Here is a 23,465-nt window from a genome sequence, read left to right on the forward strand (position 1 = left end):
GGTAAGGCTGAGTGGTCCAACCTCCCTGCTCAAGCAGGGTCATCCCAGAACACATCGCACAGGACTGCGTCCAGACAGTTCTTGAACATCTCCAGCGAGGGAGACTCCGCAACCTCTCTGGACAACCTGTTCCAGTGCACGGTCACCCACAGTAAAGAAGTTCTTCCTCATGTTCAGGTGGAACTTCCTGTGCATCAGTTTCTGTCCGTTGCCTCTTGCCCTATTGCTTGGTTGAGATGACCATTCTACCGCTGAGAAGAACTGGCTCCATCCTCTCGACGCGCCTCCCACGGATGTTTATCCACCCTCGGGAGCCGAGCGCGGAGGTCACAGCCGGGCAGCGCCTCCACGCGCAGCCCAGGGCGGGGGCGGGGCCTAGGGCGGGGCGCGGCGGCCGCCCGGACCACGTGACTCCGCCCCTCCCCCCCGCGCTCCCGGGTCATATGCCGGGGGCGGGGCGAGCCCGCGCGCTGCTGCTCCGGCTCCGCGGCCGCTCCGCGCCTGTGGCGGCCCCGACCCGCCCGGCCCCGCCATGTCCCCCGCCGTGCTGCTCCGGGCGCTGCCGCTGGCCGTGCTGCTGCTGCTCAGCCCGGCGCGGGCGGCCCGGCAGGCGCGGAGGCCCAACGTGGTGCTTATCCTCACCGACGACCAGGATGTCTGCCTGGGCGGCATGGTAACCCTGCGGCGGGGGGCGCGGGGCTGGCGGCAGCGCGGCGAGAGGGGGGCTCGCCGCCCTCCCGGGTCGCGTACCTGGCTGCCGGAGGGCGCGGTGTGGGGCGTGGGTCGCTCCGGCCGCGGGGGTCGGCGCGCTGGGCCCAGCCCGTAGCCGGGCAGGGGCTCACTGCGGCCTCAGGCCAGGCAGCCCCGCTAAAGGAGCGTCACGGTGGGGCTTCCGCGGGTGGGATGAGTCGCTCTGCGGAGCCGCTAGGGCCTCTAGAGCTGCAGATACCCCTGGAAACCCCCCGCACTTGTGCTCGCTTGGGCCGGCTTGTGCAATCGCTGTGGCCACGCCAGGCCCTAGCGAGAAGGAAAGGGCACTCTTAGTGTCCTGCCGGGGTGGTGCGTAGAGACTGTGGTGATGGGCTTTTTTCCAGGCAGCCTGCTTCAAGTCCCCTGCTTTACCTGGCATCCTTACGTTTTTAGCTGATACATTTTTGGTGTTTTCCTTTCAGACCCCCCTTAAGAAGACTAATGCTCTCATTGCGCAGATGGGAATAACCTTCGTAAATGCAGTAAGTGTTTGCATTAACGCTCTGAACTTCTGAGGTGTGCGCATTTATGTATTTTGTATCTTAGGTCATCTGAGATCTCAAAAGATGGTAATAGTTTTATGAAGCCTGTATATATGGATGTAGGCTTTTTAAAATTAAATCGCTACCTACTTTTAGGTCTCAGAATGAATATAACTTAAGATCATGTTCAAAATCTGTAAAGTTTCACTTTCTGAAAGCACTTCCTTAATCTGTAGAGTAAAACTGCGTAGTCTGAATATTCGTGTTATAAACTGAGAAGCATTAAAAGAAGCTGCTCAAAACTTTCATCAGCTTCACACACAATGAAAAGTCACTTCAGTCTTTTCATATTCTAATGTATCTCCATGGCTAAAATAATGGAGTGAGTCAATGATCAAACAGTATTTTAGTGGATTCTTGCCCCATCTGAAAACCCTGTCTAGTCTGGTGGTGAGAAGTTGAAGGGCACGTGCTGCAGAGACCTGAAACTGGCTTCATGTGGAGTTTTTCGCTAGTGAAAATACTTGGGACGTAATTCTGGGTGTCCAGAAAGAAGTAGGTTTTACTGTTGGTGAACATTTTAATCAACCTGTTAGCTGATATTTGAAAACTATAAATTCTGATGTAAAATTGTTTTACTATGCCACTCTTAAATCTCCTCATTTTGTTTTTCCAGTATGTTCCCAGTGCACTTTGCTGTCCCAGTCGAGCTAGCATTTTAACAGGAAAGTATCCACATAATCATCACGTTGTCAATAACACTCTGGAAGGGAACTGTAGCAGCAAGTTATGGCAGAAGATTCAAGAACCATATACCTTCCCAGCTCTGCTCAAAGCTATGTGTGGTTATCAAACGTTCTTTGCTGGAAAGTATTTAAATGAGGTATTTGGTGCTTTTTTCTTTTTTTCTTTTTGTGGCTTGTTTTAAAAGTTAAGTGTCCACTGAGGCAAATTCATCAGGAGAACAGATATTTTCAGAGCTCTTTTGCTACAGTTACCCAACACTTTATTATTGAGTCACTTGTATATGTGTGCTTTAGGGTTTTCATCTTTTTAACTAGGTTGTGGTTTCTAGTAGTTTATAGTAAGATGTAAAATTCAGCACTGAAAGCTTTAACGTTAGGTGTAACTCTTGTGTGATGGAATTGGATTTGGAGCTAGATGAACTACAGGGTTCTTAACAGCATGTTTTCTTTGCATTTCATGATGGAAAATGTTGGAGTGTGGAAAATAGAATGTGAGTTTTCATAGCCAAGCATGAATTTGTGTCTGCTGATGTTCCTGAGGCAGCAAGGGGAAGGGAAACTTAGCTGGCTTCCTCTGAGCATCCCTTGACTCAGCAGACTCTCTCGTGCCTGCAGTTGGGCAAGCCACGTAGATGGGAGAGGGCAGCCCTGAGAAAACCCGTTGTGTTGCTCTAAGGCACTCTCTGTTTTGAGTTTGGCACTGACTCAGCAGCTACTTTCCTTTTTTTGCTGTCTTAAAGGCCAGTTGTTGTAGATTATTTGGCAGTGAGGTGGCAAGAGGCTAGCATTACTTGAAGTTCCTACCCCGGTTGGGGGAGGATGAAGGAAGCTGTTGGTCTATGTGGAATTCTCTTTAGTATCTTGTGAACTGTTATCACAAAGCCTACAAGTGTCTTGTCACATGGATGTTTAGATCACCTCTCATTACCTGATGATGTACACACTATGTTCTTGAGGATCTCTGCATATTTTCACATGCAGAATAGAGCAGGGAATAATATTTGAATTTTACTGATGATTGCCAAGCTTTCAATTACTGTCTAGTTATTGAACCCTGGTTTCTTTAACAGGCCCTACATGTGTTTTTTATATGCATATATGTGGTTTTCCCCATTCTGAAATTGAATTTGGCTTAACATGGTTTCTGAGTAGTGTTGAATAAAGCACATAAATATGAAACATAATGTCTGGCTTTGATTCATCATAATTGAAACTGTGAGTCATGATCTGTCTTTTTTCAGTATGGAGCAGAGGATGCAGGGGGAGTTGGTCATGTCCCTCCTGGATGGAGTTTTTGGTATGCTTTGGTATGTGACTATTCTTTTTTTTTTTTAACTACATAATTTTGGTTGCTTTGTAATCCAACTCATGTTCTAACCTTGCTGCTCATGAAAGAGCAGGAAAAAAGCGTCTAACAATTTAATGCAAATTTCCTTCCCCTTTTTCCTTTATTGTACGTCAGATCTGTTGCTTTTACAAATGCTACTCCTACTGAGTGCCTGGAGAAAAAATACCAATTTGTAAAGACAAAGCAGTGTGAGATAGCACTAAAACCAGTTTTGTTGATGGAGACCACTTCTGAGAATTTTTGCAGTATCCTTATGGCAAATGCTCATAACCTATTTGACAAATGCTCACAGGCAATTAATTTGGATTATTTCAGGTAATCAATGTACATGTTACTTTGCATAAGTGTCTGTGTCACTTTTCTTTTTCATAGGAGAAAAACTCAAAGTACTACAACTATACTCTCTCAGTAAATGGCAAAGCACGAAGGCATGGTGAGAACTACAGTGTAGATTATCTGACAGATGTACTGGTAAGAAATTTTGCAATGCATGGTGTACAGAAGCTGCTTATGACCAGATAATACTTCATCCTGGGGACTTGGAGAAGGGTGGGATAATTTGTTTGGCTGTATTAGTTCACAAATGGACGATTGTATTGTTGTGATGGTGGGTGGGCATTTATCAGCAAAGCAAGATTCTGAGTGTATTTAGAAATGACAGGATTATGTTTATGAACTGTGGAGAGGAAAGGGATTCCAGCTGAGCCAATAGCCTCACTGAGGAGTTAATACTGACTGCTGTGCTGCAGGAAGAATGGGTAGGCAGAGATTTAAATTACTTCACAGAAGGAAATGTTTCATTATAATATGCAACTTCTGTAACAGATTAACTGGGCCAAGATTTCAGTAGGAAGCACCATAAACTTCACACCATGTTTTGTTTCTTAGGTATTATGATGTGTTGGTATCTTGTGGTCTCCAACTCCTGCAGGCTGATAACTTGTAAATATTAAAGACTAATCAATCCTTTACAGTATGTGAGGGCAATGTGCAGCTGACCAGGAGAGGGTTTAGTCTCTTTATCCGCATAAACTAAAGAGAGTTTACAAAGATGTCAGATACTTTAAGGAAGGTTGGAAGAGTTACTTTAGCTTTCTTAAGGCCCTGTTTGGCAAGTAGCAGAGGCAGGGAGGGGGAGTGTCCCCGTCTGCCAAGGGGGAGTCATAATTTGATGTGTTGTTACAGTGTATAGGTCGGTACTGCAGCACTCACAAAAATTCTTCTCTAGAGATGTCTCCTCATGCAGTCTTGTAGTGTTTCATTGAGGAGTTTCATTCCGTTAGGTGCTAGAACACAGTTGCTCACTAGCAACAGCACTGATTGATGTTTCTTAGGGTACTGAACAGCTGTCTGATTAAATTTAGATTTACATTGTCTAAAGCTAGATTGGAATCGATAAGCCAGAAGTGAGACTATTCTATTACTGGCATTGTACTGGGTTTTTTTGATCCTTCAGCAACTTGTAAGCATTTTGTCCAACAGGTCATTGTTGCATAAACTGCTTATTTGTGGTATATTACCTATTGATACAGCAGCGTATTATGATTTTCAGTGTGTTGCATTCTACTTTCTTCCTGCAGTTACCAGACATGTATTCAGCATTTCAGAGCCAGTGTTTAATTCACTTGCAGGGCAGTGCACAGGAGTAGATTGCTTATGCAAAGTTCCTGTGTTGCTTGATGTGATCCTCAAGCTTTCTAGTCCTGACTAAGGGCACCTGGGTACTTGAGTCTGGTATTAAGAATCCAAACACCTGAATCTTTTTACTGCAGTTCTCACATGTTGCAGTTTAAGCTCCTAGTGCAATCAAAGTTGACTACCACTATGAATTTCTGAATGGTTCATATCCTTCCTTGACTCTCCTGTCACGTAACTGAAGTTGAGCCCTACTTGCTTAGATGCTAAATTTAGAAGGAAGAGGGAATTCCTGGTATTTTTTCTTTTTCTAGAGAAATAAAAGGATAGCCAAAATGGGGTATACTAATCAGGCAAGAAAAAAATGTTGCAAGATTTGAATACTGAAGAGCTCATCTACAAGTAATACCTTTGAGGCCTTAACTTAAAGGCTGGTCTAGGGGAGGTGCAATGGAACTCGCCACTTGTAATTGTGTATAGGCTGAAATGAAAATGAAAGTGCAGTGAAGTGGTGTGAGCGAGTCCATTTTGGCACTGCTCTTCGCCAGACCTTGTCTTCACCCCTTGTAATCTTGCAGCTTGCTGTAGAATGAGCATAGGCTATAAACAGTGAGGCTTAATTTTTTTTTAGAACTATTGCTATTTCTGAAGAAAGTTGAAGCTTGTAAACTGAGGTCTGTGAGACAGGAGATGGCATGTGAAAGTCTCAGACTTGGCCTATGTTGAAGAAAGCTCTGATTTTACTTGATGAAACCAGAGTATAGATGGATTTTGTTGGTGCTTGGAACAGGCACAAACATCTGATGAGCTTTCCAGGTCTAATTAATGCAAAGGTCTGAAGTAGAACGTTTTTTGGAGATGTGGGAAAAATTATTTGTTTAACATGAGTACTTGGGATTATTGTTATCAGGAGCTGCTGTTCTAGACATTTGTAGATGAGCAAGCAGTAAGTTTTTGAAATAGTTTAAATGTTCACAGTATTAATAAACTCTAAGTAAGTTATGAATGTCTAGTTTGGGTTTGTCAAATACTTGCTGGTTTCCTTTGAAGCATGACTTTTCTTCTCCAACAACACTGTTCACAGGCCAACATGTCATTGGACTTCTTGGAGTACAAATCTAATTTTGAACCATTCTTTATGATGATCGCAACCCCAGCACCGCACTCCCCTTGGACACCTGCTCCACAGTATACAAAGAGCTTTCAGAATGTCAGTGCACCAAGAAACAGCAATTTTAATATTCATGGCAAGGTAAGCTAACTAGCAAGAACCTGAATAGGTTATTCTAGTTTGTGAGAGCAGAAGGCAGTGGCCCTGACTTGCATGTTAGGTTTAAACAGTGATTAGAATAGACGAGTACTACGGCTACTGGTTGTTTAATCATGTTAAATTGGTCTGTCAGGGTCAGATAAGTTCATTGTGACTTTGAGATATTTGCATACTAATGTCTTGTAAAGAAAAACAACAGAGTGGCAGAAGTGATATGGTAGTACAATGGAATTATGGTGGATAAAGATAAAAAGTGAATTCTGTGTTCCATTTCTAGGCTCTTCTGAAGCTCTTAAAAATTTCTTATAATTGCTCTCAGTATCTTCAGGGGAACACATAGGTAGTGTGCTACTCAAAGGTTTGAGTGAAGAATGGCAAGAGCCCTGTCTTCCTGCATACATCTGCTTGTGGATGGGCAGTCCATTCCTTGAGCTTGTGGCAAAGCTGCCCCAAGGTGAAAACCATGTCAGACTAATCAGAGGCCTCTGGAATCAGGAACCATAGGGCCCAGGGTCACTAAGTACTTTGAGAACTTACGTTTTATTTGCTAAAATAACCTATAACCAGAATTGCTGGGCCTAGTGTTATGAACTCAGACATCCTTGTGACAGGGCAGTACCTTCCACTGCCTGCAAATATGGCCAGATATGGTCTAGCTCAGACTAATCTGCTGCAATTTACTCTGCCAATAAGTGAATTTTCCAAGCAGTTAATTTGGTGGAAACTTGCAGAAGTTTTGTATTTTTGATCCAAGTAGTTTAAAATATAGAACCCACCGCTGTTCAGTTCAGTGTTCAATTATTTCACTTCAAGATTTGCCTCTAATCTTAAGACTGAGATAACATTGCCTAAATGCCTATCAGGAGCGCAATCATACCTCAGGTCACTGTGACTCTTACAGTACAGAATGAAACTTGTTTTTAGCTGAGGACTGTAGCTTGCAAAATGACCACGTGCTTATCAGTATGATAGACAAACATGAATGAAAGGGGAGAAAAGGGCTGCAGGCAGTAAGAAATACTTTCACCCAACCTTTTTACATTTCAAAGTAGGGAGTGGGAATCAGACTGAGGTTTTTTCTTCCATGAAGGGATTCCAGATTTTGTCTTAAGACTCCATTACTATAATAGAGTGCTTTTAAAATAATGATTTAGAAGTAACTTGACCAGTGAAGTCAGCAGCTAGCAAAATATACACTGTGGTGTTCCCTTAGGTGGTGTAAAAGCTCTGCATATAACTGTATAACACAGAGCAAAATGCTAGACTTAATGTTTGGCAATTAATATCTGTGGATACAGCAGTTTTACTAGAGGAGCAGACTAACATTACCTTCCTTCCTGGACACAGCTAATGTGCATTTCTGCAGCTGGCAGTGTTGTGGTTTTGAAGCCTAACTCTTCTTGGAACTTCAGTGTTTTCTAGAGCTTCACTGTTCTCTAGGGCAGGCATGATTCCTGCAGTAGCAGTAAACATGTACGTAGGCTGAGACCCTCACTGATGTTGTAATGCTTGCTTGACAGTCTTGGATTGTACAGCCTCGACTCCTTAATGAATGTCACCTCACTTCCTTATACTGGATGTGGGCAAGGGCTACTAAGAGGAACCATTTAGGCAGACTCTCCACATGAAAAATAGGAATTAAGCTCTTGTGTACATCACTGGTGAGAGTCTGAGTTTAACTTCTGCTTTGGATTCTCAGCTATGAATTGTATTAAATGATCAGCAGCTGTCTGGATTCCTAAGCAGAGTTATTAATAGTCCAGATGAGTTTTAGCTAAGCTGTTCTAAAAGAGAATTTGATTAAGATATATCTTGGGTATTTCCCTTGCATGTCTTGTTTTTCCTGCAAATTCAGAGCACAGCTGTGTTCTGATTCTGCTGGCAATATATTGTTTATTGTCTCGATCTCCTAAAATTTCTCCAAGAATGGAGCATAGGGAGGCAGCAGGATTGGTGGACTGCTTTGTATGTAAGTGCTGAAAGAGACTTGACAGGGAAGCAGATTTGAGAACTCTGAGTTAGTGTGAAGTTTATTGAAATCCACGAAGGTGTTTGGGTGCTGTGTGAAGTTTTTGAAACCTCAGAGAAAGGCAGGAAGAACAAAATACTCAAAGAGGAGGATTCTGCTGCACTAGGTTGTTGCAGTGGGGATCCTGCAACACGCATATATCAAACCAGGAGTCCCGTGGAAAGGAAATATATACGGACAGACAGATTCTTGATAGCTGTTTCAGAGAGATGTTTATTTCTCCAGCCGCATGGCCGGAGCTCTGCTGAGGAACTGTTCCAGTCACGGGACCACGGGTCCTTCTGCCCGCGCAGGGAACACAAACCAACCAATGGGAACGAGGCTGAGCAGGGACAGGGAAGCCCCGTGTCTCCCCCCTAGGGCCCCTCTCCCAGGGCTACACGGCAGGGGAGGGACCCCAACACTAGGTGACTTACTTGCCTGAGTTGCCCAATGTGGTTGTGCCTTACAATGCTCCTCTCCTAAGCACACCACCTTTGAAAGGTGGCTGGTGCACAGGTGACATTTCCAGCTCCTTTGCTCTCTGAAGAACTTCTGCTGAGCTGAAGATAGGATTTGTGATATATTTCCTCACTTTTTCCTCTCTCAGCTCGGATAGACTGTGTTTCTCCAGAGAATTGTTGTACAGCTACTGTAAAAGAGCTGAACAACTGAATTAAAGTAAACTGGACATAGCATTAAGTCTTCATGCCAAAAAGCTTTCCTTCAGTAGTCAAGAGCAGAAAACAGGGGAACTGAGTAATTGCAGGAGATATGAGTCACTTTGTTGTGAGTCCCTAAAGCCTGAGCCCTTCAGTCATTCGCTTGTGACGGGGGGGAAATTGCGTAACAAGAGGCTCTACAGAGAGGAGTGACCAGCTAAATACAGGCTCAAGCTGAGGGTGATGAGTGGGGTCATCTCTGACCTACTAAATGAAAAAGCATAAAGCTGCACTGACATGACTTTATTCTTTGTTCTGATCCCCACTAATACTAACCTTCAGGTTGTTCACAACAGACCTTCTCATGTATTTGTAGAGCAGCTGACCCAGCTCAGACTAGTCCTTTGATGTAGGAGTATCACTTTTTATATGAATTACATCATCTCCATTACTTTGGGGGTGTAGGTGAGGAAAGAAAGAAAGGGGCTGTTTTTGGAAGTTGGGGATACATCTAGAAGAACCCATGATGCTGCAGCTAAAGAAATGCTCTTGTTTCAGAGTCAAAATCTAAATAAAATGCTAATGTTCTGCTCCCTTCAGTAGTCTCCAGCCCTGATTTAGACTGCTAGGAATCTGATAGTGACACTGTTACAGGTAGTTGAACTCACCTGTTTATAACTTAAGTGATTCTAATTGCTTTGGGTGCAGGAGCTTTCCCCACCTTGCTACCTGTTGGGATGCTCACTAATATTAGTCCCAAAAGTATCTCACTTTTGACAACCAAGTCCAATCTCACAATGATGCTCAATGCTTCAGATTGTTTTCCTCAGACCTGTCTTAGGCTACCACTTTCATTAGTCTGAGAGAGCTTTCCCTAGATCCTTTCTTCCCTGAACTGCTTTGAAAAGATCCACATCTATTTTCTTCTCCTCGTGGCTGAGCATAATGGGGCTGTAATGTATCTTACTCTTGAAACTTAGATTTTGTATAAACCAACAGGGAAAATCGGAGTCAGGTCAGTTTGATAGCCTTGCCTGACTTTTTCACAGGAATCATTTTTGTAATTGCTCTAAGAAAGGTTCAAAACGTCATACTTCTCTTGTACACTAATCTTTGTTGGTTTTTTTTCTTTAGAACAAGCACTGGTTAATTCGACAAGCAAAGACTCCAATGACCAACTCTTCGATACAGTTTCTTGATGATGCTTACAGAAAACGGTAAGAACTTTTTTGTTGCTTAATTTGTAATGTGTGGAGTTTTTTATAAAGTTGTAGTAAGTCTGACAATGAATGTCACATTACCTCTAATAGTTCTCTGGCACTTGTCTCAGAAGACCTTCTGACTTTGTTTACATTTTGCAAATAGACTTGTCATTGGCTTCAGAAATATTGTATTCACAAATGCTGCCATTATTTGTCACAAAAAAGACCAATTGCACTTTGTCTCTCTATTGCTTTTCTTTCAGTGCACAACAGGTTTTCATTAAAAAATGGCTTTACCTTCTCCTGCACTTAATTCTAGATTCTTACGTGATGCACATCAAACATGGCTGATCTGTCTGCCAGCTAATCAGATTTATTAATCTTGGCTCTGTCTGTACGTGGGAATACCTGACTGGCCAGGGGAGGTGCTTGATTCCTTTTTATAAAGGGGATGTGGGAAATAATGTGTACACATGACTTGTTCCCTTTTTTTAATAGAAAGCAAGGGTATTTGTTTATACTGCAGATGTATTTTCTTTAAAAAGTCTTGAAACAAACATTACCTGAAGTATTGAACTTCATTTTGAGCAGTTACGAGGCATTATCTTGTCACTTTGGAGATGGAAACCCAAGATTTTTCAGGCTCTTGTTTCTAAAACATGAAGGTAAAATTACGCAACAAGATCTTAAGTTAAGCCAAGAGACAACAGAACCCAAGAATTGAATAGCTGTAGTTAGTTGAGCATTAATCTAGTCTGTGGAGGCTAGTGGAAGCAGTCACTTTTCTCAACAGCAAACCCCATGACAAAGAAAAGAACTGAAATAATGGACCCTGACATTACATGAGTAATACAAAACAGCTGGTACAGTTTTTAAGCAGAAAGGATCCCATAAAGACAACTAAAGTCATGCATTTTAATATAAAACTATGTATAAAGAACTAATAAGTGACCTTGCAGGAGATAACAGACTCTTTGTCACCGTGTTGCTTCAGAGTTGGTCTTCGCTGTTTCCAGATAAGAAGTAATCAGCATTTTGATGTCTTTTGCAGACACTACAGAATAAAATCAACAAGAACTGAGGACAAAGTCTATTTCTATCTTTAATTGCTGCCTTAAAAATCTGGTGTAGTAGTCTATGAAGTTTGTTTTCAGAATTTGTAAGCAAAATAATTCATTTACAGTGCATATACTGTTGACTGGAGGGGATATAAATGCCCTACTTGCAGTCAGGGTTATTGCAAATTTTTCACACTCTAATGTGAAGTACTTTGTTTCTGTATAGGTGGCAAACTCTGCTGTCTGTAGATGACCTGATAGAGAAACTAGTGAAGAAATTAGAAGCGAATGGAGAATTAGACAACACGTACATCTTTTACACATCAGACAATGGCTTCCACACTGGTAAAATTTTCACTGCTTACTGCTTATTTGTAAAAGATCCAGGAATTGCATAACCTTTCACCCTCATGATCACCCCAGAAAATGGGAACAGCAGCAGTGGAAAACTATAGATATGAGAAGTACTGGTTTGAATTGCTGAACAATCTGGAGTTGCAGTGTGGGTTGTTTGGAAATTTTATTGGTTTTTTTGGTTTGGTTGTGGTTTTCAGCATTAATCTCTACCAGTGTATCCTGGTATACATAAAATTAGGACAGAAATGAAGGAAGGGTCTCTATGTTCTATAGGAAGAGTTGGTATAAGAGGGTTAACCAGTAAAAATCTATCAAAGACCTGTCTGTATCATGTTGTACAACTAAAAGAACTTAAAGTGCAGTATGTAAGCTGTTAAACTTTTTAAGATATGGCTTATACTTTGAAGTTATCTCTTCTGTCCTCCAATGTGTCCGTGTAGTTCAGGTCCAGAACCTCTCTCCTCTAAAAATTTCCTGGTTGCAATTATGTGCCCATAGCAGAAGGGGTGGAACTGGATGATCTTTGTAAGGTCCCTTCCAACCCAAACCACTCTATGGTAACACAAGGCTTATAATGTAAAAAAGAAGCCATTTAACTTTTTCTATCTTCTATTGTTTAGGCCAGTTTTCTCTGCCAATAGACAAACGGCAGCTCTATGAGTTTGATATCAAAGTTCCATTGCTAGTTCGAGGACCAGGGATAAAACCAAATCAGATAAACAAGGTAAGGAAGAAGTGAAATCCCAGTACAGTTTTATTTTTAATGTTGTTTCACAGTTACCACTTTAGCTAGTAATTTATTGCCCTGCATATATATGTATCAATGAAATTAAATACACAGAGTGGTAGAAAGTACAACGGCCTCATTATAAAAAGCTGTCTGTTCTTGCTTGAATCAAATTAGGCCATTGCAGGCCACAAAAGCAAATGAATTTTGAACTCACTTTCCAAGTTCCCTACCATTGCTTTTCAATATTACAGGGTCCATTAGCCCATAAAGATGAAATTAGGTAGTGTTTAGATGCACCTAAAATTATGAGTATTTAAGATAGGTTCTGAACTTCTGAAGTTAAGTTCTTCTCACCCTGCAGATGCTTGTTGCAAACATTGATTTGGGTCCCACTATTCTGGATATTGCGGGATATGACTTGAATAAGACCCAGATGGATGGGATGTCACTGTTGCCACTGTTGGTAAGTAGGGACAGGGATAGTAACCGATGATTCTTGCAGGGGTAATTCTTCAAAGTCAGTGTTACTTCCTTTGATAGATTAGGTTGACTCATAATCCAGAATCTTCCTTTGATGTTGTTTTCACATGGGATGCTCATAGCTGAGTGTAAAAAGTAGGCATGCTGTTTAAATGCAGATATATTTTCATAAGCACTACCAGCTTCGTGGTCATTTTATAATAGAAAGTTGTGTTGTCCTTTGGCTAGTTCTCACATTTGTAATAATTCCTGGTTTGAAGCCCGTATGTTGTTTCCACCTTGAATTCTCCTTCCCCTTTTCCTTAGCATTTCTCAGCATAGGAATAGGAGAAAAGCAGACTCTTCTTATTAAATCTTTGGTTTGACTCCATTTTCAGTAGAACTGGTGTTTCCTGCCAAGCTCTAGAAGAATGCATGTGGTTTTGTAAAGTAAACTTGACCTTTCTAATAGGTGAGCAGAAGCCTATTTAAATAAAGCTGCTTGCAGTTGATCTGTTTAGTTTTAATTAAGTTTAGTCTTTAAATAGAAGGCAGCTTATTTGGAAAGTAAGCTTGGAAAGATCATCCAGACTTAAAATGGTGCTTTGCTCTTAAAACCTTGTATCCAAACCTTAAGCTGTTCTTTAGACAGAAGCAGGTAAAAAGCACCTGTTTTAAACTTTGGTGGAATCAAATCTGAAACTCATTGTTTTGCTGCATATGCCTGTGATGGTGCTGTATATTGACTATAAATATTTCCATCTCCGCTGTCTTTTAAAATGCAGCTACAAATAGATCAGCTTAAAACCTAGTTGTTTCTTAAAGCTGTTTCTTTTTTTGTTTGGTTGGGTTTTTTTTGCCAAGGGTATCTTTTTCCATCTGTTGTGGTAATGTGATACAAATCAAAGGGAAGCAGAGTTGTTACAGGGATCCTGTCTGTAGGATAGTAGTATCTGGCCATGTGGCTCCTACTTGGTATTACTGCATGATACTTTATAAATTGAAGATAAACCCTCACAGGAGGGTGTACTAATATTTTTGGAGTTTAATCCTTGTCTTCCAGTTACACAAGACCTTCTAACATAAAGCTAATTATTTAAGACTGATACTGCCTGGTAAGCAGTGGGCAGTGTTAGTGTTATTCCAAGCATGGAGAATTTCTTCTGTTTCACGGTACAGTAGATACTAAGTTGTGTTACCCTCTTGTAGAGAGGAGAAAAAAATGTCACATGGAGATCAGACTTCTTGGTGGAGTACCAAGGAGAAGGATACAATGGCAGTGATCCTACCTGTCCTGGCCTAGGACCTGGAGTCACAGTAAGTAAGATCTGTTAATATTAGGAAATAGCTGCTGAATTAAACCTGTTTGCTGTGTGGGCTAACCTGGTTCTGAATGTAAGCTCCCAGTGTGTTGGTAAGTAGGATCCAGCTCTGTAGGTCCTTTGCAGCCTTTGACAACTGGAAGGAGATGTTCAGCTGTGTGGAACTGACATGTGTATGTGACTACTTAGGTCACAACAACCCTTTCAGTGGGAATCTATGGAGCCTCAGGGCTGGAGACTGATGCAGGAAGGTGTGGGCTTAAGTCAAGTGTGTGGCAGTGACATAATGTTCTTTCTAAACTTTCAGTAACCTTGTTGCACAATTCTTGCTGTTATTTTATTTATTTAAGTCACCAGCTACTCTCTAAATCAAAGCAGGTTTGCTTTATTTTACTAAAGTAAAGCATCCCATTGGTGCTGTCTTTAGCAGTGTGTTGTGCTGTTCTCTTCTGTGTATGTACCTTCACTTCCTGGAAAAAATGCACTTAATCATGGTGAGTTTAATAACAACAGCAAGGTTTTGCTTAAAATCCCCAGTGCAAATTTGCTTGTGTTAAATTGAGATCTGGGTGTTCATCAGTTAGCTGCAGTTAGGATAAGCTGGTACAGAGTCTAGGAAAAGCTCATCTTCTGCCCTGAAGTTTTTGTTTGCTGCTTGCTTCACAGCACTGCTTCCCAGACTGCGTCTGTGAAGATTCCTATAACAACACGTATGCTTGTGTGAGGACACTGTCGGCCTCCTGGGATCTGCAGTACTGTGAATTTGATGACCGGGAGGTAAGTCTGTGTCTGACTAGCAGATGTCAGCTGTTCACAGCCGTGTGTCTGTCTGCTCTCTTATCAGTGCTCAAGGTTTCCATGAAGTACTCTGAAAAGCAGACTGGCATTGCTTGCAGGATAAACAGTGAAGTACTTATCTCCTAGTGAGAATGTTTGACCAAAACTGTGGGCTTCTGGGAAGAAGGGAAAAAAAAAAAAGGGTGTGGGAGGGGAGTGAGGCCTAAACTATGATTATTACCTTCTGGTATCACCTAGTAGCCTCACAGGGAGCTGTGCAGGACTGATTTCAGTTCTCTGTCAGCCTAATTCCATGTGGCAGTCTCTTTTGAACAACAAGTATTTTCTGATAACACAGCAGAGGTACGGTGTTCAACTCTTGTACTTGGGAAGACCTGAAATTCCATGCTAATAATTTCTCATCTATTATTTGCTTGTTTGTCTGGCAAAAATAGCAGTAAATTTACAACTGTGAGAAAGGTCTTATCTTGAGTTTTTTGGGTATAAGGGACATAATGTTCCCCCTTCAGAGGCTGCTCAGGTCTCACTAGGGGAGCACAGGCTGTATGTACAACAGGTGGCATGTTACAGGACTGATCTTTAGTTATGCTTGTTTGCACACAGCTGCTCTAGCAGGGATGCGGGGTTTGAGGCAGTTGGGTCACAGATCTAACAAACTGTGCTGTCAGCAGCTGTGTAGTCACAGCATAAGCAGCAGGTATGTGCACCACACAATGTGTTTTATGGTAGTCTAGAGTGAGCAACTTAAGCCAGGGGAGGAAATCCTACAAGATGTTTTTGCAGTTAGATAGTGTGAAAAGCTGTACAGGAAACCAAAATACCAATCAGCAGACCCTGCCCTCTGTTTTTCCCCTTTCTGACAAATTATGATCAAGTTAAACAAGGCTTGTGGATTTCTTTGTAAAAGTAGACTCCAAAGTTAACTCAATAATACACTTCATGTCACTCTGGGATTTTTCTACTAGGCAAAAGTATGGCTGTGGCATTTTTGGGTCACTATGCTTAGCTGAACTAGCTAAAATAAAACCAACAGCATGGGGAAGGTGCAACAATGTGGCTTCTATAACCTTGCAGTGAACCTTGTAAGAAAAACGCTGAAGTCTGTCCAGATAGGTCTTTTTTAAAGGTAGACACAACTCAGCCAGTTTTTATCAGTATCATCTGCAGTCAGGCCTCCTCCTCTAGGACAGACAAAACCACAGCTAAATTCTTGAGATACTTTTGACCAGTATTGGTCCCACAGAAGTGTGTAGAGATTTAATGTACCAAAAAACAAATCTGCCCTAAAAATCTTCCAGACAAACCTCAGCTTATGCACACAGAATAAGCTTTTTCTGTTTGAGGCTGGAGCATACTTGTATTCAGCATATTTTGTATGTGCTGTCAAGACACCTGTCTGGGTCTGACAGCTCTGAGTAGCTGATGAGTACAGAGCGTTGATGTGATGGTCATGAAATTACATATTTTGAGATCCATTAGTGAAAAGACTGCCAGCTTAGCCAAGGCCTCTTACTGTGATCTTACAGTCATAAAACAAGTTTCATTTGTGTGTTGGAAAAGAATTTGCAGTAGCAGGTGAGTACTTCAGGTGAAAGTACAAACTTTTCCAACAAAATTGTGCTATTGCAAAACTTTGCTTTGCTTGCACACTGTCCAGTCTTTGACCACTTAGCTGCATGGCTGAACACAGCTTATGTGTGGGGCTGCTGCAGTGGAGTTCAAAATAATGTTTGAGACTATGTGCTGCCAATAAAGCATTCTTCTCAAATAATATGACTGTTAATTAGCATTCAGGACTTAGTGCAGGAACTTTCTTCTGCAGGTGTTTGTGGAAGTGTATAACTTGACTGCAGATCCACACCAAATCAATAACATTGCTAAAACAATTGATCAAGAAATTCTAGAAAAGATGAACTATCGACTAATGATGCTGCAGTCCTGCTCAGGAGCAACGTGCCGTACACCAGGTGTCTTTGATCCCGGGTAAACAGATCCACTTCATTATTATAACACTTTCAAATATAACTATGTCTTTTTTAAATTAGTCTTTTATAGAGGGCATTTGTGATGGAATATATTGTCATACATACTGTTCTTTAATACAGGTGTTTTCTTGATGCTTCTAATTTTGGTGCTTAATCTATATTTTAACTTACCAAGTATAACTTCGATGGTATGAATACTAGCACTTTAATGTTGTCAGCCACTCTTGACTTAGCTGTACACTTCAGCTGTTCTGAGTAGTCAAGAGACTGATCTCAGGTTTGCCTGCAAACCAGGAAAAGCTCTGCTGGTTTCTCTAGGCAGGCATTTTCCAAGTACTAGCTCTGATTGTTCCAGGAGATGCTGTTAGCAAGAACATTTCCCACAGGACCTGAACTGTATATATTAGCTGTTGGAAGTAAATAGCACTTGGTGCCTCAAAACTCAGTCACTAATCATTTATATCAAAGCTTTTTAAAGCAGTATTTAAAATGTCCTTACAGTGTCCTTAAAGTGCTATGTAAGTTTGTCATTTTGGACAGCAGAGCCTTATGTTAGAATGTAGCTCCTGAATGCTTGATGTTATACATGCCCCTGTGCTACTGGTACCTTGTAGCTAGGATTTATTTCTGTGGAGACAGCTTTTTGGTAGGGTGTTGTTGTAGTTTATCTGTTGTAACAGAGAGAAATTGTCACTGCTGCTTACTGCTGAGAAAGCATCTTCTCACATAGCCTTGTACCAGAGCTCTTCTGGCACAAAGCTCTCTCAGAAGTGCTGGTCACTGCAGGCCAAGCAGCTCACACTGACTCTGCTCCTCTCTCCAGGTACAGGTTTGACCCACGGCTCATGTTCAGCAATCACGGCCTACGGGCTCGGAGGTTTTCTGCACAGTTCTTGTAAGACCTGTAGGAACCTCTTCCAATGGGCTCCTACTGACCAGTTTCTCCAGTGACTGCAGCAGGTCTGTCTCTGTTAACTTTCGCTGATTACAGCTGGAAGACTTTTAATGGGCTTTTCAAACCCTGTTTGGAAGGAAACCCCTTGTCTTTAGCTGGTTGCCTTGTGCAATATATATATTTTACAGCTGAACTCTAACTGTAAATTGTTAGACACAGCTAATCTGTCTTGCTCAGATCGTTGATTACCACCTTTGTCTTTCAAGTACCTTTTCATATCACAGGCACAGAGGTGAACCTATGCCTATGAATCTGAACAGTTTATTTTGTTCTAAAAAATCAATAAATGTGTATTTGAGTCAGGTTAGATAGGCAGGTGCTATTGCACAGTAATGCTCACCCATATTCAGTGTCACAGACCTTCTTAAAAGCTACGCTTAATTATAGGTTTCCGTATAAACTGAGCTCCAAGCTGTTAATGACAATAGCAAACTAGCCCAAAAGAGAGTAGGAGGGTATTAGTCAAAAGTGTAGGATCTGACTAGCAAGTGTCTTGTGCAGAATTAAAACCCATCTGCTAAACAGTCTCTTTCAATGAGACCCCTTTAGATGAGACCAATGAATTTTGTAGGACAGTGTTGGTAGCTTACAAACAAGAATGTAATTTCAGCCTCCTTCTGGTTTGAAATGCTGGGCTGGGTTATTATGTACTACTGAAAAACCTCTTACGGTTTAAGATAGACTGACTTCCTAGTGAGTTAAAAGGCTGTTGAGACTAACAAGTATTCAAGTAAGTGTGCCTGTGCTTTGAGCTAACTCTTAAATCTATTTTTTTATACACAAACAGAAGTAATACTAAAATAAACAAAATCCAACAACCAGGGCACCACAGTAGAGGTGATCTGTCTCTAACCTCCAAATGTCTTGAATTAGATGTCTAACTTATGTTGATTAGATTCTTGAAGGTAAATTATTTTGAAAGCAAACTAGCTAAAAATAAATCTTAGAATCATTGCTCACTAGACATTAGACTAAGAGCTATTTTAGGCAGTTTAAGTGCTTCATAGAGTGTTGCTTTTTGGTTGAGACATAACTACTTGGAACCTGCAAAAAGTGGCCTTCACACCAAAGGTCTGCATGTCAGAAGTCACTTGGTTTCCCTCCAAAAGCGTGATGTCTTATCAACCTTGTGATTAGGCTTACCTGAAATGCAGCTGTCATGCGCACCCAAACTTGAGTATCTTTCTAAATCTTGAAAAGCACACAAACTTGCATTACCATATAACTTCTGTATAGATTCACTGGCAACACACCATCTGAAAACACTGAATTATGGATCTTCTGCAAGACAAGTTTGTGTTGCTTGTGTTTTCAGGCATGGTAATCATTCCCTCGTCAGACAAACTGTGGCAAAACTATTTAGTGTTGTTACTTCACATCTCTCAACCCCAGTAGAGAGCTGCATTATTTCAACTAATCATTAAGTAGGCAACAAAGTATGACTCAAAACTGTGAAAGTGCACACCCCAGTGTGCAGATCCACCAACTGGATACAAGGAATGCTACAATAAAATAAGTTGAACTTACTTGGCTTTTAATTCTGAGGCACAGAAGTTTTCCTTCATGTAGCTGAGAGTTGCAAACTTCGGTGGTGGTCTACAAGGTAGATTTTCATAGAACTTTTGTTTCAAATCTCTCAGAAGTGACCAAATATTTGGAGAGAAAAAAAATAGCTTGAAAGGTAACTTTTCAGCTGAAGCATCTGTATAAATGCAGAGGGTTTTGGATATTTAGACTACTTACTACATGCTTTCAAAAACTCAGGTTTTTTTTTTTTCTCAACTACAACTGTAGCTTTATCCTGTTTTTTGTTTCTCAAGCTTTAGTATTGTTCATCAGTATCCTTCATACACTGTTTTGTCTCTAGAAACAAAACCAAAGTTGTCTTCATGCTCTCAAGGGTTTTGCACACTGAGCTCATGTAGGTAGTGTTCTGCTTAGAGAATTCTAGCAATTTAGACTTGTTCTTTGTTTAAGCTTCATTTTGGTAGCTGTGTGGAGGCTAGTGTGAAATATATTGACTGCTGCACATTGAACCCTCATCAGTCCTATCAAATCTGGGTCATACATCAAGTTTCTGCTTAAGTTTCAGTGCAAGTAATGTGCATTCTTAATAGAAAAAAACTTTGTATTAGAGTTACATTTCTGTACCCATAACTATCTTTTCTTCAAGTGATTTTAAGCCCTAACAAGGACACACTCTTTTGGATGTTTATTTTTTGCCTAATTAGTAATATGAAAGTTGACAGAATTGATGCAGATTATTCAGTATGAGTGACCAGATGTTTTACCCAAATTATTACTCTTGCTATCTGCACATACCTGTAAAGCATTTTGTAACAAGGCTCAGTAACTTAAGGCACTCACTGTGAGAGAACCACACTATACCTGAAATCTGGCAGAGGTGTAGTAAATGTTGTATTAAATTGAAATTCAGAATTAAATTAATCAGTCCTTACTTAGTGGTTCAGGGAAATATTTGATTCACTCCCACCTTTGATAAAGATTTAATAATTGTTAAGCATGTAGTTGAAGGAAGAACAGGAACCAAGAGCTGCCTGCCTTCCATTGCTTTTAGAGCAATTTATCACTTGTGTCTGTTGCCATAAAGCGGTTAATTCTGAGTATTTTTACAACCTCAAATGAACAGTGTTAATTCTTATCCTTGATAATTAAAAAAATACTATGAAGGATCTTTGAGTCTTATCCAGATCTAATTCCCAACTAAGTTATTTTAAAATTAAATGGTCTTTCTGGATATTCCATTTCGTGTGCTATTTGACCACAGCTGTTTCTGTACCCTGGTACCGAAGGCATTCATGTTAAATGTACAGAGTTTTAAATAAAAGGCCTTACTGGTACAGAGTTGAGTTTAGATAAAATGTGATCATGTTTTTTACTTTTTTTAAAAATCATTATTATCAAAAGCAGGGCTGTGAATTTTTAATGATCGGATCTGGTAAAGTAGATACTATACAGGGAGAAATACAATTAACAACTTCATTATGTTACCCTAAAGCAAACCAACACTCATTATCATCACTTCAGCACAAGTGAATACAGCCAGAATAGGCCCCTCCTTACCCAGCAGGGGCCCAGAAAACTGGGCTTCTTCATTTTGGGGAACGAAGCTGTAGCAGGGACATGTACACGGAAACACACCCAAAGCAGGTATAATACCTTTTCAATCAAATTAAATTTGAGACTGATTCATCAAACTGAATACAATATTTCAAGATAATGAAACAACTGTCATTTATTGTGATTCAGTTAAAATGAATTTTCTTTGTATGACTCTCTGTATGTGAGCATACTTTGCTGTAGCATGTTGTGAGCATATTTCTGCTGTTTTGAACATCTATTTAGAAAGTGCCCTTCCAGAGGACCCTGTTCACTGCTGCACTTTTGAAGAAAGAAAAAATAAACTGCCTATCAAACTTCCTATCTTTGTTATTGAGCTTGAGTTAAACCTTCCTACAGGAATAAGCTGTGTCACAGGTCTAATGGCTGAATTCCTATTTTATAAGCCTTTACAAGCTTCTGCTTTACTGCCCTGCTACTTAACAAGAGCTACTTCATATGGCCACAGGGAACTTTATTACAGTGTCTAGCAGGGCAGCACCCTGAGGTGAGGGAACAAACTGAAATGCAACCTATACTTGCTTGCATTTCCTGGGAAACTGGTGTCATTGAATAAATGGAAAACAGAAAGCACAGTGGAGAAACTGCTCTGCATAATTAAGACCAGCATCTGCTGCCCCAGGAAAGAGGAAGAACAACATCCCACATAAGGCTTTTTCCAAAATGGGAACTGTGACCAACACTAAGATACATGCTACTTACTCACCTCAATCCCTGTTACAGAGTTGAATTTCTTTGATGATTCTGTTTAAAAATACTACATAACTTTCCTGAACTATAGAAGACGGTGACTTGGTACACCTTTAACCTATTTAAGTCTGAGGCTTTCACAGGCTATTAAAACATGTATTTCTGCATTTTATTTGCATTTCTGCTTAACCATGTGGTATCAGTTTAATTTCTCCTTCAGCAAGGAGGTAGCAGTGTTCCATTAAGTAGACAAAAATATTTAATGGCTGCCTGAAACATTGCTCTCTTAATTTTGATGTTCCAGCTTATGAAAACTATGAAGTTTACTGTAGCACCACAAAAAAGGGCAGCTCTGTATTACTTAGATACATGTTCCCATCAGCCAATTTTGACAGCCCCAATGACACAGCTGTCATTGTCATGGAAGCTTGCCACATCTCCTTGTTGTTAATTTCTAAGAACAAGCCCTGTCTGTGAAGAAAATTGCTGTTACAAGGCTAAAGGAATCATCTGTTTTAGAAAAAGACATACACAGCGTTGATACTTCATTCAAGGGATGGGCAGGGGAATGCCATGATTAGAAAGAAAGGGCAGTGCCAATATATTACATTCCAGATGCTGCTGTAGTCATTCAGCTGTCAGTATTTTGATAATATCCACCAGACGTGTCTAAAGCTGTAGTCCAGTAATTGCTCACAAATCTCAAAGTAATCAGTGTCTGCTTTCTCAAGGTGTTAAAGTAGTTTGAACTTATTCCAGCTGCCAAAATCCCCCCATTTTGTAAAAACAGGAATAAGAGGGACTTGATAGAACACAACTGCATCACCCACTTCCTCATTTTTCCTGTGCAAGTTCTAGGGAAAAGCCAGGTCCATGACTCTTGCTAGATTCCTATGGGTTGGCAGCAAAGGCATCAAGGATGAGACTAAAGATTCATGGGGATATTCTCATGCTGTTGATGAAAATCAGTGAAAGCATCAGAACTCATGTGATCTATCTTTCTGTCCTGAGGGTTCTGCCATGTTAAAACAGGCACTAGATGAAAGAAAAACATTACAATGACTGATCCAAACCAAGAACATAACCCTTCTACAACATGAAAATCCTCAGCAAAATAGAAGTGTGTTGTGGGTTTGTTTGAGCTGTGATGTTTTAAGGACTAACCACATTTTTTACTGGATACCTGCTTAGTGTTTTTCTTCTCTGCTTTTAAAGTGTTCAAATTAACAAGGCAAAAACCTCACAAAAATATTTCATGTCTTTTGAAATGGTACAGTAACTTCAAAAGCTTCTCTGTCAAGTATTAAAGAAAAAACATCAGCAGCAATTAAGCCCCACCTTTAGAAAAGAGTGTCTTCCTACCTTTGGGCTGCTCCAGGCTCTGGAACAGCACAATGCACACGAGCAGTCCTAGAGCTGCTGTTAACAAAACACACTTTTAGTGTTAAGTCTGTTAACTTCCTGGAAACATTCCTCTGATACATCTTTTATTTACATAGACTGAACTAAAGTAGATACTGGGGTTTTTGCATGTGAACTGCATTTTCACTCAGCCTTGTTTACATTTAAAAATGAGTGCTGTCACTTGGCAACAGGTTAAAAGATACTCTGTACAAGTTATGCTGCCTTTCTGTGCCAGTATTACCAAAACCCCACAGGTTCTGACTGTAAGTGCTCATCAGACAAACCAGAGCAGATAAAAATACAGAAGTGTCTAACATCTGCTGGCTTACATCTATGGAAAAATGTTAGAAGCAAAGAGGGCAGATTCTGAAAGTATCAGCTGACAAGTTTAGATTAAAAGAACTGTCTAGGATTACTGGCATACAGAAAGCACCTGCTTAGCTGAAGGGAGAGCTTCAGAGCC

General features: G+C 40.8%; 1 protein-coding gene across 1 annotated transcript; it reads left to right on the plus strand.

The window, feature by feature from the left end:
- Positions 1-471: 471 nt before the first annotated feature.
- GNS (glucosamine (N-acetyl)-6-sulfatase) lies at positions 472-21,209 on the plus strand. Its single transcript, XM_048301502.1, has 14 exons — positions 472-673; positions 1,173-1,232; positions 1,909-2,115; positions 3,220-3,285; positions 3,699-3,797; positions 6,046-6,213; positions 10,036-10,118; positions 11,388-11,506; positions 12,139-12,242; positions 12,610-12,711; positions 13,917-14,024; positions 14,696-14,806; positions 16,650-16,810; positions 17,636-21,209. Exons 1-14 carry the CDS (start codon positions 533-535, stop codon positions 17,709-17,711), a joined length of 1,605 nt encoding a protein of 534 aa, XP_048157459.1. The 5' UTR covers positions 472-532; the 3' UTR covers positions 17,712-21,209.
- Positions 21,210-23,465: the final 2,256 nt, after the last annotated feature.

Source organism: Corvus hawaiiensis, chromosome 4 (assembly GCF_020740725.1).
Source record: "Corvus hawaiiensis isolate bCorHaw1 chromosome 4, bCorHaw1.pri.cur, whole genome shotgun sequence".
Lineage (NCBI taxonomy): Eukaryota > Metazoa > Chordata > Aves > Passeriformes > Corvidae > Corvus > Corvus hawaiiensis.

Coding starts and splice junctions, on each gene's coding strand:
- GNS (XM_048301502.1), top strand. CDS start 533: ATGTCCCCCGCCGTGCTGCTCCGGGCGCTGCCGCTGGCCGTGCTGCTG. Junction 6,214..10,035: donor ATTTTAATATTCATGGCAAG/GTAAGCTAACTA, acceptor TTTTTTCTTTAG/AACAAGCACTGGTTAATTCG. Junction 14,807..16,649: donor GTGAATTTGATGACCGGGAG/GTAAGTCTGTGT, acceptor TTTCTTCTGCAG/GTGTTTGTGGAAGTGTATAA.